This window comes from Chlamydotis macqueenii, chromosome 2 (assembly GCF_036417535.1).
Source record: "Chlamydotis macqueenii isolate bChlMac1 chromosome 2, bChlMac1.mat, whole genome shotgun sequence".
Classification (NCBI taxonomy): Eukaryota; Metazoa; Chordata; class Aves; order Otidiformes; family Otididae; genus Chlamydotis; species Chlamydotis macqueenii.
The window spans coordinates 25,470,109-25,485,199 of record NC_141557.1 but is presented as its reverse complement, the minus strand read 5'-3'; the positions used below and the strand labels follow the sequence as shown (position 1 = coordinate 25,485,199).

The window sequence follows — 15,091 nt, the reverse complement described above, 5'->3', positions numbered from 1 at the left end:
AGTAAAAACTGTATCTTTTTTGACATTAATTCTCAGATATGCTGCTGTATCAGGGTGGAGAAGGAACCAATGATGAGTAAGCTGATGAAACAGAAAAGCATTCTCTTTCCACCAAATAATCATCATTATCCTTATTGGGTTTTAATAAATAATGGGGGAGAAAAAAAGGAAATTTTACTACCAAGATAAAGGAGCTCTACAGTAATCTGGTATCACTATGGATGAGTCATCCTATATGTTTGCTTACGAGCCCAGGGAAATGTATCTCATTCACTGCCTCAGCTGAGAGCTGCTTTCTCCACTCTACCTGTAAGCATGAGAGCAAGTGAAGTATTGTATCTAAATGCACTTGAAAGACCTGACAGAGAATTATGTTCAGAACCAAGTACAAAAAGATGGAGCAGGCTGGGCATCTTCAAGTGAAACAAAAGTATTTTCTCCTATATTTGGCTGCACAATAGAAAGAAACATATATAAATCAAAATCTTCAGGGTTGCTTCCAAGTATGACCACAAATTTAACTTTCTGAGGGTTGTCAGAAAAAAATCATAAAGAATTAAGTGAAAAGTGGCAACAACAGTGATCAGGTAAACAGACATGGGCAACATTTTCAAAGTTACTATGCTCTTTGTAGTTTGTATAATTAAAGATGTTACTACAACGTACTTCCCATTTAACTGGATATCTCAAAGACCTTCACAAGCTAAGCCTTGCAAGAGCCTCTCACTGAAGCAAGAAACACATCGAAGTTGCAGAAACAGCAGCAGAAGGCATCCCAACTCCAGATATTTTAAGACTTTATTTCTCCAAAGTATGAAAATGTAAAAAGTTCTGTGTATGTGCACGCGTGTATGTGCATCCATCTGTTCAAACTACTGCAATGTCTATATATCTAATTGAGGGAGCATCTCTAATTTATAGTGGCAGAGCATCTTCATGATGCATCACATTCACGATCCTCTACGAATGCTGAATAAAGCCCAAAGTTAGGAAAGCCAACAAAAGGCTCCAGACTTCTTTTTAAAAAATTTTTAGAGGATCATGCTTGATTCTCATATTAGTGTTTACTTTGTGCATCATTGATGTATCATGTGTAACAATGCATAGTTAAGATGCAAAATTTGGATCATCTCTTCTACTTGTTCAGGATAACCACAGTACACAGGTACCTTTAAAGAAACCATCCAGGTTGTGAATGCAATGTGAATCCACGACACAGGACAAACAGTTTGCCCTCTCGCTATAGTGCATGAAGTAAAGCTGCATCCATGCAAGAATTCCTGTAGCAACCGGCTCTCTTTCAATTACCAGGCTTCCCTTTTACATCTTAAGAGTGGGACAGTGTACAGTATAACTAGTCAGTGGAATTAACTTAATAGTGGAGGAGAAGTTCACTAACACAGATGCAAATTCAATTACAGATTTCATAATATTAACAACATTTTCAGATTTACTTTCCAAGAACATCCACTTTAGGATTTCTCTAGCACAAATGTACATAGCTTCACTGCTTTACTACAGCAGAACAGAGTAACATACGGCCAAAAAAAAACTGCACTGGAATAAAATCCCATCTTCTTTTACCCATAAATTTCTTTAAACCCCTGGGAATAAGAGGCTATCATGCAGGCAAGATACTATTCTTTGAAGTCTTTTAAAATACCAGTTTTATTCTCAGTTGGACTATAACTAAGCTACTGGTGCAACAGACAATGAACTCCATGCTTTCAGCAAGCTTTTGGTGTACTACACAAAGGAGAAGGAAACTTTTAGAAAGATGTCCAATGGAAATGTATGACCTCCAAAGTCATACATACCTCACTGAAGGACAGATGGATGTTAAGGGAAGAGAGTCTAAATTCTAGGCTCTACAGTGAATTTACAGGGATTTTCATTCAGAATGGAGGGGAAAAAAAAACAACAAAAAAAACAAACACCAAAAACCAACTCGACCTTAAAATGCTCTTCTGTGCAAAAATTCCCCTCTTGTATACCTGTTTTGTGCAGGTAAGGTTCTGACTCACCATCATTATTTGAATTTAATCCCCACCACCACCTTCCAGAATTTTAGGCACATCCATACTCCAGGGGCAAGCTGCTGGACCAGCCTGTCACTTCCCTCTAGTTTTGCAAACTGCTGTTTTGATGCAGGATATCTGTGAAACTGCTACATGAAGAAGTAGTTGGTAACTGCCACTTTTATTGAGAGGGGAAAAAAAAACCCAAACAGATTCAGAAGGTGCAGGAGGCTAAATGATAGCAAGTGATAAAATGGAAACACTGACACAATCAAATGAGAAAAAGCAAGATGAGTAATTGCCTGGAATGGGTGTATTTAGGAAGAATGATATGTCTGCTACAATTTTAGCACTTACACCAATATTGATCATTATTTCTGAAAAGTCACAATCAGCGAGGAGCACCTTGTAAAGCTGGAAAAAAGGATGTAAATTATAAAACAGAATTAGACTGATCCTCATCATTACAACTAAATACATCCTTAGTATGAGTGCACTGGAATATATGGCTAAGAAAAAACACAAACATGAATAGGGAGATTCTGGAATTAAGATTGTTTTATTGGTTGTGGCATTAAGGGTCTATGTTTGGAAACACATCATCTACTATCAAACTAGGCCTATGTTTTAATATATAATACTCTAATATTAAGAAAAAATATATTTTCTCCCTTAAACCAAACTATCTGAAAGAGGCAGAGACCAGGTTCCTTCCTCAAGCATTACTGAAGAAAATCTGTACAGTAATGTTTTTTTCCTACTCTTAAACAGATTGGGGTTTAGGTCTAAGTACATGATGGTTTGAGTTTCTGGCTAATCCAAACTTTCTGAAAATTACCTTGTAAGAGCAGGAGTAGTCATGCCAGCTTGCACTCCAATAGCCATAGGAATACCTCCACAGCGGATACTTCCCAGCTCTTCTGCCACTGCCACGCTATAGGAGAAGTCCAAGCCCATGCCACCATATTCTGTGAAAAAAACAAATCTGTGATACTGATGTTCTAGACTGGCATAAGTGACAGGAAAAAAAAATAAAATATTGCTACTGCAAGGACTTGCCAACTGCAATTTCAATGCTAATTTTTAAATATTTGAGAATTATCAGCTTTCCTTTCAGAAAAGTGATGCCACGCTATTCTTTTCCAAACCAGAATTTAAAATTACACCTGCTCTAATTACTTGCGTGCACATCAGGTCACCTCTGGATATACTAAGTAGCGTCATTACTTTTACTAGAAACAGGAGGGAAAAGTGAACTGCAGCTGAAAATGACATCAAAAGGCAAAATTACTCTTTCTAACAGGTCACATGAACAAATCAGCAGAGGGTAAGAAGTGCCTCTGTTTCTCTGTGATAACCCCCACCACGCATGCTCTTATGCCGCAACACATTCGCACAGAGCCCATCTTCCTCACATCCAGCAGTCAAGCCAGCACAAGAAAGACCAGGTGCAGGTCATGTCCCTATGTAAAGTTATCGCTGTAGCTCAAAATCCACATTAGACACAAGTACAATTCAGAACGGGCATATTTCATATCCTGGCACCTGGCTGCTGCAGTTATTAAAGCATTTTTCATTAGCGGGAGGCCACCAGCCCAGGGCGCTGGCCAGGCACCAGCATGAGCTGTTCCTCCTCCCCACATTCCAATCTGCAAATTCAATTAAAGAGGATATTATTTTTCACCTCCTTCCCATGCCCAGTACTGATAAACCCACCACGTACTGAAACGCAGAAAAGTGCCACACTGCTATGATGGATGAGGTAACTTCTAGCTGTATTAAATAGTTCACAGCCCAAAGGAAACATGGTGAGAAAGAGAAGGTTACTGCTTGATGTCATCAGTTGACTGACTGATTAGATAACGTTTTCCTCCTCTTTCATTTTTTTTCTGATTTTTTTTTCACTCATTTGAAAACCAACTTGGACAATTGCAAACAAATAGATACAATCCTCCGCCCTTCACACACAATAAGGGGCACACGACCCTCTTCCATTTTCACTTGCTGACATTAAACACTATCTGCGCTCACCCCTCTGCTGACCTGCTTTGAAGTTTTCAAAAAACACAATTAATTAAAAATCAAAACACCACAGTGCATATAAACACAGGGCTCTGTGTGCTATCATCTGTTTCCTAAACCCACAGAAACTATCTTTGTGCATCCTTTTTCTGCAGAAGGAAAGGAAAACACAAATGGAAAAGAGTAAGTGTGAAGCTCAGTTTTCAAACAACATTTCTCCTTAGGTCATCCTGAATAGTCTGGATTATCAGAGTTTTAAAATTAGCTACTTTTCCAAACTTCTACCTGAAAATAAAGAACGTTTCTTAAAAATATACAAAAAATTAAAATTCTTACTGGGAGTTTAAGCAGTACAGTGAAACAACAGTAATATAGGGATGCGTTTAGCATAATATATAATCCAATTATCTTGCCTTTACAAAGGCCCCATCAATAAACAAGTGCTCTGAGGAACAGTAAGAAATGTATGAGCATGCAAAGGCAATGCTATTTAAAACTGTGTGGTATGACAGAGTTTTTGCTAATTTTATATGAATCTATAGCAGACTTATAGTAGATAACCTCAGTTTTGGCACCACACAAGTGTTTTCCATTTGATTTTCTTTTTTTAAAATCAAATAATTTTCTTGCCAAACTACATACAGTTATTTGTCTTTGGTTTTGTCTACCAAGCAGTTATATTCCTGTCTTTTACTTAATTTCACAAATCAAAACCTTAGTTCCTTGATTTACCCAAAGCAACTTCACAAGAGGAATGCTATGCACAAAAATGACCCAAAGAAAGATTGTTTTATGCAAGCCTGCAGCTTACATACATTTGTTGTTCATACCACAATTCATTATATATTACTGTATAGCAGACTTGCCTTGCTCTCATTGCAGATTAGTAACTAAGTGGTACTTTTTAAAACAAAATGCTGCAAAGGGCCAGTTCTCAAAGTGATGACACTGAAGGAATTTCCTACCAAAGGGAGGAAACGAGTCGGAACGAAGCCTCAGGAGCTGAGAAGGTGGAGGAGCAGAGATCAGACAAAGAGAGGATACATCCTCCGAAGATTTTATAATCTGGAGATAGATAATGGAGGAGACACCCACAGATGCAGACAGGCAGGAAGGCAGAAGCAAACTGTAAAAACATTAATCATACAACAGCCGACTTTTCATCAATTCTGTTCCAGAAGCCAAGGAGAAAAGGGTTTCATGGAGAAACGTGAGTGTTTTGGCAGATGATTACAGGGAATGACTCTTCTGAGCCCAAAGCACCTGATGGAGACAGACATTCACCTGCCAGTGCAGCCGGTGCAGCTATACTCCCAGGTAATCTGGATAACCTATGACCAGCTCCGTCCCATCTGTTTGGAGAACCGATCTCTGCACCGAGATGAGCTGCCAGCAGTATCACAGACACATCTGCACCAATGCAACTTTCTTTTTTCCCCAGGACATGGAGGCAGCCTGGCTTTTGCAACCCCACGGCCTGCGCTCCAGCCAGCTATTTTGGGGCTGATCTGGGCACATCACCCTGTGTGCCACAGGACTCAGCTCTTTAACTGAGACAAAACCACCAGGACGTTCTTATTTCCACTTGCTGCAGTGATGACGACGAATGTTTTACAGAATGAAACTTTAATTTTCATTTGGAATAAGACTTACTTTTTTTTGGAATAACTCCTATTTGCAATAAGGGAATAAGCTGGTGGTAGGAGGGTCGTGTTTGCCAGTCTCGTTACAATGATGTAATGCTAATAGATCAATTTAATTTTAATTCAGAAAAGCAAACACCATACCTAATATAATTCTTGGTGAAAAATCCATAACGAAAGGAACCAAATCAATTTCAGATCTGATTGTTTTTTTAAAAAAAAAAAATAACAAGCTATATGTAAATATTCATGTGTAAAATATTTCTAGGGTAAATATTTCATTTAACTTTAAAATAAGATGAGTGACCTTTAGGGAATTGTTTGGCTACATTTCCATTTTTGATTTGCAAGAAACATTAAAAGAACAAAACAAAGCAAAACTAGGCAGAAAGTCTAATGTACTAATGCTTTTATAATTCAAAACAAGCAGAAAAAAGCAAATCTGTTACATTGAAACTGTTGCTGTTTTGCTGACAACAGCACAACTTTCTGCTGTTAAACAGATTAACTTGATATCTTATCCATTGTTCGCTTTCAGGTTATTTTACAAAGAAATTCAATTGTAAAGCCCAAATCAAGAACACATGAACACGCAAATAAATAACAAAGATGCTGCACTGCAGACCGTGGGCAGGACCCACATCGGAGCAGGGGAAGAGCGTGAAGAGGAAGGAGCGGCAGAGAGGAGCTGCTATGGACTGACCGCAAGCCCTCATCCCTGTCCCCCTGAGCCACTGGGATGGGGAGGAAGGTGGATGACTCAGGAATGAAGGACTGAAGTTGAGCCTGGGAAGACGTGGGAGAGGATGGGGGAAGGAGAACACGTTGGTTTACTTTGTCTTTGTTTCTCACTATACAAATCTATTTTAAACAGCAGCAAATTAATTTTCCACAAGCCAAGTCTGCTTTGCCCATGATGATAACTGGTAAGCAGACCCCCTGACTTTATCTCAACAGCTGAGCCAGCCAAGCCTTGACATTGTATTTTCTTCCCTGTCCTGTTGAGGAGGGGGAGTAAGCAAGCAGCTGGGTGGGTGTCTGGCTGCTGGCCAAGGTGAATCCACCATACCATGGTCAGTATATTTACCTATTTTTCTTTTAAATTGCCTCTGTGCTTTTCTGCTAAGCACCACCACCACAAAATAAAATAAAAGAGCAAGACTATCTGATCTTCAGCTACAACACGTCAAAACAGAAACACTGGTGAGGAGATCAGCTGGGAAAACAAAGATGAAGAACGTCTATGAAAAAGGACTCACAAAGGCAAAGGAGAAGCTGAGATCTTTCACGTAATAATTCAATTTTTGTGAAGACAAATATGTTTCTTGCCACTTGTTCAGCTACAATCTCCCTGTTCAGATATGACTCTGTTCAATGATGAGACAGGCTTGAAGTCTCTAGTTCGAATTTTGTACAAGTTTAGAAGTGTCTCCAATTGGAATTTGCTTCTGAACCCCATTTAGTAGCTGTCAGTGGGAACGACATCATCTGTGGTAAAAAGAGTCTCTAAGTGAGTTGAAGCAAGGAGAAACAGGGGGTCTTCAGAATGTTTTAAGAATGTGAGTGAGCCTGGAAAAAGGAAAGGAATGGTGAAAACACAATATAGCAATATCAGTAACTCAATCTTAAATACTTACGTAATTTACCTTGTTTGTTTACAGAACTTCCAGAGTTCACATGAAGCGTATCTACACCAAGGGAAACCATGCAGTATTATTTTTGCTATTGGCATCTAACTCAGTGCAAGAAAAACAGAAGTGTGCTCTTATTTCTAGTGACTAGAAAGACAAATAAAACATGAATCAACTCCCATTCTGAAGACAGGTCTGAGAGACTCCTACATCTGACACTAGGATGACAGAGCTAATTGCCAGTTTTCATCATAGCCTACAATTTTAAACCAACAGAAGCAAAATTTAAGTGTTCAAACCTTACTAACCCATCATAAATATAGTTCAGTGATTTCAACTCCAGAGGACTACAGAGAGCCCTGAAGTTACATAATTGCAAATGTAATCAGGTAGGACAGTACAGAAGTCCTACCGTAATTCCTTTCCTCTTCTTTACATAAAAGGAATTTAAAGAATTACCAAAGATGTACTCTCTGTGTTGTGCAATTTCCCACAAACCCAGTCTGAAAAGTTGAGGCTGATCAACACTAAGAAAACACCTCTTGCCATCTTGGTTGTTTGATTCTTGCTGGGTGCAGCGGAATAAAACCCTCTCATTTCATGTAACAGAAACATGGGGAGCCCACTTTAGTCTTGTTGAGATGAACACATACATATTTTTTAGTTACTTCCTCTGGACCAATTCACAAAAAAAAAAAAAAACCCCAAAAAAAAAAAACCAAACAAAAAAACCCCAAACCAAATAGCTTGTACTAGATGCAAAGTTCTCCTTAACAGATTACCTTAATATAAGACAGATCAAACTCCCTCAGTTTGACTGGAAGTCTGTCCCAAATCAGGAAAGATTATAGTGCTTCATGAATTTGTTTGGTTGATCCTAGAAAGACCATGACCACACACACAGTGTACTTGATCTCTCACAGATACTCACCAGTTCATCAAAAAAATCCAAGGCAGATAACGACCTCTTCTGCTAACCAAAGTTTTACTTGTAAAGTAATTTTTGTGATCCAGTATTCTTTGGAAAAGGAAAAATACATCTTGGCTGCTCATTTCTCTTCAAACATATACAGTTAGCAGCATAGGTACAATCCCTGAGCAATAACAATGCAAATTATGGATTCCTGCAATACTCATTGCTACAGAAGTCATTGTGGTTGCCACCTCAGAAACTAAATGTACTCAGGTGACAAAGGTGATCAGATCTCTCTAGCACCGTTTTAGATTAAGACAGAGTCACACTTGAAAATACAGGGGAAACTTCCCCCACAGTGTAAGGATAATACACCCTCCCACCCCTCTAAAAACAACACAAAATACCCAGTGGGAACTTGGTAGTACCTGCACTGAGCAGATAAATCATAGAATCATAGAATGGTTAGGGTTGGAAGGGACCTTTAAAGGTCATCTAGTCCAACCCCCCTGCAAGAAGCAGGGACATCCCCGACTAGATAAGGTTGCTCAGAGCCTCATCCAGCCTGGCCTTGAACGTTTCCAGGGATGCGGTCTCCACCACCTTTCCGGGCAACCTGTTCCAGTGTTCTATAACTCGCATCGTAAAAATTTTTTTCCTAATTTCCAATCTAAATCTACACAGAGTCAATATTGAAAATATCCAGAACTCATTCTGGCTCTTCTGAACTCCATATAAATAAATAATTAAACTGAACTTCAGTATTGCTGAAAAGCAATACTACGTGCTCCAGAGATTAAACAGATATATTACATTTACCACTTATTAAAATTTCTACACTAAGATTTACTACAAAGGCTGACTGCTTATCAGCTGAAAGCTGTGTTTAACTTACTTTCCTACAAGATCTTTTATTCCAGTCCAAGCTGATAAATAGCTTGTTGGAAATCCAGATTTATCTGCCATGGAAAACTTTAGCCTGTTAGCTCAAGACGTCACACCCAAAGGCACAACTTTTACTAGATCACAAATTCCAGAACTTGTGATCTCCAAATGGAATTATAAACTGAGAATTAAAATTGAGGGTACAGAGGGGAGAAATTTGAGAAATGCTAGTTTTAAATAAATCCCAGTAAAAAGGATTTCAGAACTGTGCAGTGAATAGTTAAATGAACTTCGGATATGCTTTGGAGCAAGGCTGGCTAGCAAAGGGGTTTGCTTGCACAGAGCTTGAACAGAAACACACCACAGGAGGCTTCCACAGGAATTTCTGATCAGAACAGGCTTACAGGACCAAGCTATTTTCCAGTAGCTGACCCCTTAAGTCCTCCAGAACCTTGGCCAGATAGTGAAAAAACCCCATACCATGCCATCTCAGAACACCTGTCACGTTGTCGATTAACATATTCTTAGCATGGTCACAGTGAAAACATTATTAAAGAGATATCTATCAACTAATGCCGCAGCAAGAAGCACATCCCTCTGTCATTAGGTAATCTCCTTGTGTATAAGTATTAACAGGCAAAATTCTCTTCAGCTGGCAATATCTGCTTCCACAGGCCGATGCAACCATCTACTTGAGCAGGACTGGGACCGCCAGTTCCACAGCTCCTAGTCCCCACTAACTCCCAATCCCTTGCCCTGCAGGACAGCCTGTCGCACTGCTGGGGCATAGAATCACAGAATCATAAAATACTGTGGGTTGGAAGGGACCTTTAAAGGTCATCTAGTCCAACCCCCTGCAAGGAGGTTGCATCTCCAGATGTTTCCCTTCCCGAGTGCAGCAGAGACCAAAGGAGAGCATCTTCTGTATTGTGTGACTGTTGTGAAATCTGATTGGTTTTGAAAACGCTTTGAGTTAACAAAAGCAACACAATAAAAGAGCATTTCTATTCCGAGCAACAGACTGTGGTTAGCTGTCTAAGACAAAATTTTATTTTTTCCAGGAAGAGTCTTGAGTTTGATCTCAGACCGGGGAAAAAAAAAAAAGTCAAATAATGCAGAAGTCTGAATATTTTTATGACATGAAATTGCATTATTTTGTCAGTTTGGATTTTTTTTTCCCCAAAAGACATACAAAGGAAATTTCACAACAAAAATCCTTCTGGAATGAAAATGTTTGACACTACGAAAAATCTTCCAATGTATTTCTCCTTACCTGTCTCCAAAATAGACATTTCAGTAAAGCTGACAAGTTCCCATGTTTACTCTATTCTTGATAATTTTAATGGAAAAAAAATTTCATTGTCAACTTCTATTTTGTTTAAGAAGTGTGGACAAACACTTTAAGCACTATTCTAGGACTAAAAATACCTGGTTTGGTTCTCATTTTTGCCTATGATTTTGTGTACATCCTTGTCCTTAAGATTTGTTGGTTGCACCATATCATAAAGCAGATTATCCCTCTCTGTTTGTAGAAGAGCTAACACAACAGGATTCAAATGTGAACTACAATCTCCAATGTGAAATACACTACACTGCTATTTTTATTTACAATGAATTTGGAGAGTGTGCCTTATATGTGGTACTGGCCACAAATTAAACTATTTTCAGTATAGTGAAACGCATGCTGGAAATCAAATTCCCCATTCAAGATTATTTTCTTCAAGAGCACTTTCTACAAAAAATATTATATTATTTTTATGAGCATTTCACAATCCCCTGTGCTAAGCTCCAAGAAATCATCATTGATAAGGATTATCTGTTTCTTCTTATTGATTTGGTTCTGAAATGGGTAACAAATCAGCATTCAAAACCGTGAAAAGCAAGTTATTCCAAGGGGAAATGACAGCACCCAGCTGCAGAGCAGATAATATAGTTTACGACTCAAAAACACATCAAAGTGCCTAATACACAATTATCTGACCGACACAATGAGGTCTGTAACATACCTAGAGAATAACATAGGACAAAAGGGAACAATGACGTGAGTAAAGGTATCCATAGAAGTGAGATAAGGAAAAAAACCAAACAACAAAAACCACAAAAACCCCCAGCAAATCCTTTCCACCTTCCCCGACTCACGCTCCTACCTGAATTACAACTAAGGACACTAAGCGTTTATGCACCCAGTAGTATAACTACCCTTTTATAATACAGTTTACCTGTAATCTTTTACAACAGGAATAGAAAATAGATTTAGCCACAGCAAATTAAAGTCTATAGTAAAAGTGTATTTGCACTACTGACTGCACAAACACTTGCAGCTGAAGTCAGACCTCTCCCAGTCGTGAATACTCTCTCTGCTATTTATGGACCATTCAAGAACCCAAGCAGGGACCTTCATGCATTCAGCTGCTACTCAGGAGCTCCAAGAACGTCAGAGGCTGGCTATTCATCTCAATCATTTGCTTTTTTATAAGTAACTATACAACAAACTATATCTTAAATTCTTGTTCTTGAAATATCACACTAGAGTTACACAGCAATAAATGTATTATTCATTAAAAGAACACCTTGAATGTGTGGTCACAATGTAAATTTGCAAAGGAATTAAATTTTATTGCATAGGCTGAGTAATTCTGAAAGGGAAAGTATATTAAATCAAACTATATATTGTATTGTATATATTCATACTTATGCGATGGCTCTGAAACTGAGATTTAAATATTCAATTTGAAAATAAAAGCAGCAAAATAAGTTTACATATTTAGGGGGGTGGTGGGGAAATCCTTCTTCCCAGAAATTAGAAAATTATTCCAGGAAATCTTTAAAAAAATCATCTTAGAAGTACTGCCAAATACCTGAGTTATTATCTTCACAGCTCAATAATCTAGCCAATAACATACCTTCCTTTCAAGTCAGAAGAAAGATACCAGTGAGGCTGGAGTCCTCTCCACCTTCCACCTCCTGAGACAAATGTTCCAGAGCCATTGTGCTTCCCCCATCTCTCCCACACATCCACAAGTAGACGGAAACTGGGGAGGATGAGGGAGGGAAAGGTAGGTTTTTCATGACGGAAAAAGCACTTGTTGAAACCACGTATTGTTACTATTCTTTTACGTTTGTCTTGTAATGTGCACTTTCCAATAGATCCATCTAATTGCCAACAATTTTAAAAACACGATAGGCTAGGCAACTATCCATCAGATACCAGGGGTTTATTATAGTGTTGTGTGTACTGTTTCTAAATGAGTAACTGAAACATCTGAAATCAAAAAGAAAGTCCCAGTCAATTTATTGGTACCTAGGTGTAAGAATCTCCAGAAACAGAACACACAGTTATGAAATTATCTTAATATATTTAGGCTTTTTGCCATGTGTTTTGAAAGTTGCATTCCTTTCCACCTCACAAGCTTTTCAAGCCAATGCTTTTAGATGCACTATTTTAGAAACACATCCAACAGTCATAGAAATATTTGCCCAAATTTTGCATGCCCCCCTCCATCCAGCTGTAACACAACAGGCTTCTCTGAGCATGAGACCCTTCTGCGCAGCACAGGGCTGCAAGAAAGGGAAGTAAACACGATTTTGTTACCATAGGTACCTTTGATCACGGTTAGATGGCTCACTGTGTAGCCACTCTACTAAGGCTGCTGATGCATCCTCTGTTTTCCCATGATCTCCCAGACACTCTTTCTGTTCAAAGAGAGAAATATTTTCCACCACCTTCCGGTTAGTCTTAAGCCAGATCTCCAAATAATGGAGATAAGCTTCCCAGTATTTCAGACACACTCTAAAGGCATGCTGGGCTGAACATTTTTGCTCATTTCTGCATGCCATGGGAGGTGGCTGGGCGTGCAGGGCTCATCTCTCTCAACCACACAAGGAGTCCATCGCTGCTGGACCTTTGGAGGTAACCTGCAGCTGAGGTGCTGCAGGCTTTCCACATTGCTTGGCAGAGGCAGTGGGCACACAGACATCCACTCCGGAATGGCTCTGGCTCAAAGATGTTTTTCCAGTATAAAGCTTGTATCTCACACCCATGGAAAAATGTAGCACGTTCAACACCTCTGCATACCCTTACTCTGGTGGAGACACCAGTCCCACTCTGACTCCAGACTGCCCAAAAGCCAGATCAGTTGTTCAAGTTTGTGAAGCAGCTGTTTCAGCAACATTAGGACGACCATAGACCAGAGCTAGATGCAGAAGCAGCAAGGTGAGAAGCAGCCACAGATTTTAACCAGTGACCCATTCTGAAGCTCCTGCAATGTTTCACACAAAATTATAATAAACATATTAAAACTCACGCGCTTTACAATGTTGAGCATACTGCGCATCCTTTCAGTGCTGCACTATTATCATGTTTTCTCTCCTTCTTTTAAGGACTACAACTATTTGCTAGCTCATTATGCTTAACGAAAAGCCAGTTTATAGAATCTCTCAGCATCAGGTAGTCCCAAATTGAGCAATTCTGGCAACTCTAAATTAACAGCGAGCAAAGCTGTGTCTCCTTTCTCCCAACTACATCATTATACTCAACCATGAGGAATAAGAAAGCCTACACCAAAGACATAAATTTATGCTCCACTCTTACTCTGTGTTTAAAATAGTTGAAGAAAGAACAAAACCAGGGTTCACTGGATACTGAATGGCCTCGAAATGTGCAATAAGGCTTAAGACCATGCGATACTTCACTGAAACAATTAAAAGTTACAAGGACTATTCCTCAAATGTAAGGCTGAAATTCTCTTTCCATTAAAAAAAAAAAGAGGGAAAAAAAAAAAGTTTAAAAGTGAAATAAGTTTTTCTGCCTGGAAAAGATCACAGCATCTCCTAGGCTACCTCATCACTCCAAATCATGGGACATAAAACAAGTCAAATATGAATTAATGCATATCTTCTTCCACTAAAAAGAAAAAATAAAATCCCAGAAACAAAGGAAAAAAACTGGCTCAGTTATTTTGCTCATATTTATGCCAACATGGTAACTGTAATGACTGAGCTACAGATTTTCTGTTTTTCTTACAACACTGGCTGTTGGTGAAGAGTCTTTTCTCATTTGAAATCCTTCTCACATTGTGACTGTGGCTAATGCTGTTTTCTAAATTTCAGAGTAGCACTGATAAAAGTATGGACTAAATTGAGAGTGATTAATTAAAGCAAGACACGAAAAATGCACCGAATACAAACTCACCTAAACAGCATGCTAAAACACAGACCTTAGCAATGACACTTTCAAACCAAACCAAGTCACTTTTCTCTGCATTTTAAGGTTTACACAAAAATATCAGATATATTTCCTTATTGCACAGAAGAGAAAAAGAAAGCACAAAAGAAATCTCAACCTATTACCATTTTAGGGAAATTTCTGTGTTTGGGAGCTCTGGTGCTGCAGAGTGAGGTTACTCTGGCTGATGTTTTACCACTAGAAAATGTCTCACACTTGCAATTTAATTGCAATTCACTCTGCAATATTTGGCTTGCTCCTGATTTTGTGTTGAGGTGGCTGGTGCTGTTGGGAGTTCTGTTTAATCCAGTCCTGCAAGTTGAAAAGATGGGTGCAGCCTGTCAGCTTCCAGAAAAAATTGTCTTAAGGCTAAATAGCTTTAAGCAAATTAGAAAAAAACCTACCACACTTCATTACATTGGAATGAAGAGCTTTAAGAAACTGGTTACTCTTCTTTGAAAACAAGTATGGATAAATTAAACAACACATCTTGATATTATTTTTATTTTTCTTCCAGTTGTTTTCTATCTCTCAATGTGTCCTTCCATGCTGACTTTCCAGAGCTAGAATGAGTTGTCAGACAAAACCTGTCCTCTGGTTTGTGTTTCCCAACCTGAACTGGGACGAAACTGCCTCCTAATTTCTCCTTCACTGAAAGGTCTTCACCAGTGTAAACCCAGCTTTGGGCACTGTACATCACCCAGCCCTGTCCTTATGCTAGTGAAGATTTACCTTTTTTTTGGCACATTCAAGAT

The 15,091-nt window shown here is 38.8% G+C and overlaps 1 protein-coding gene across 1 annotated transcript in view; it reads right to left on the bottom strand.

The window, feature by feature from the left end:
- Positions 1-15,091, bottom strand: part of LOC104483594 (putative acyl-CoA dehydrogenase 6) — an 87,284-nt gene that overhangs the window by 29,943 nt on the left and 42,250 nt on the right. Inside the window, exon 3 of the mRNA XM_086742340.1 lies at positions 2,857-2,986. Coding sequence (XP_086598466.1) covers positions 2,857-2,986 — 130 coding nt within the window. The remainder of the gene's footprint in view (positions 1-2,856; positions 2,987-15,091) is intronic.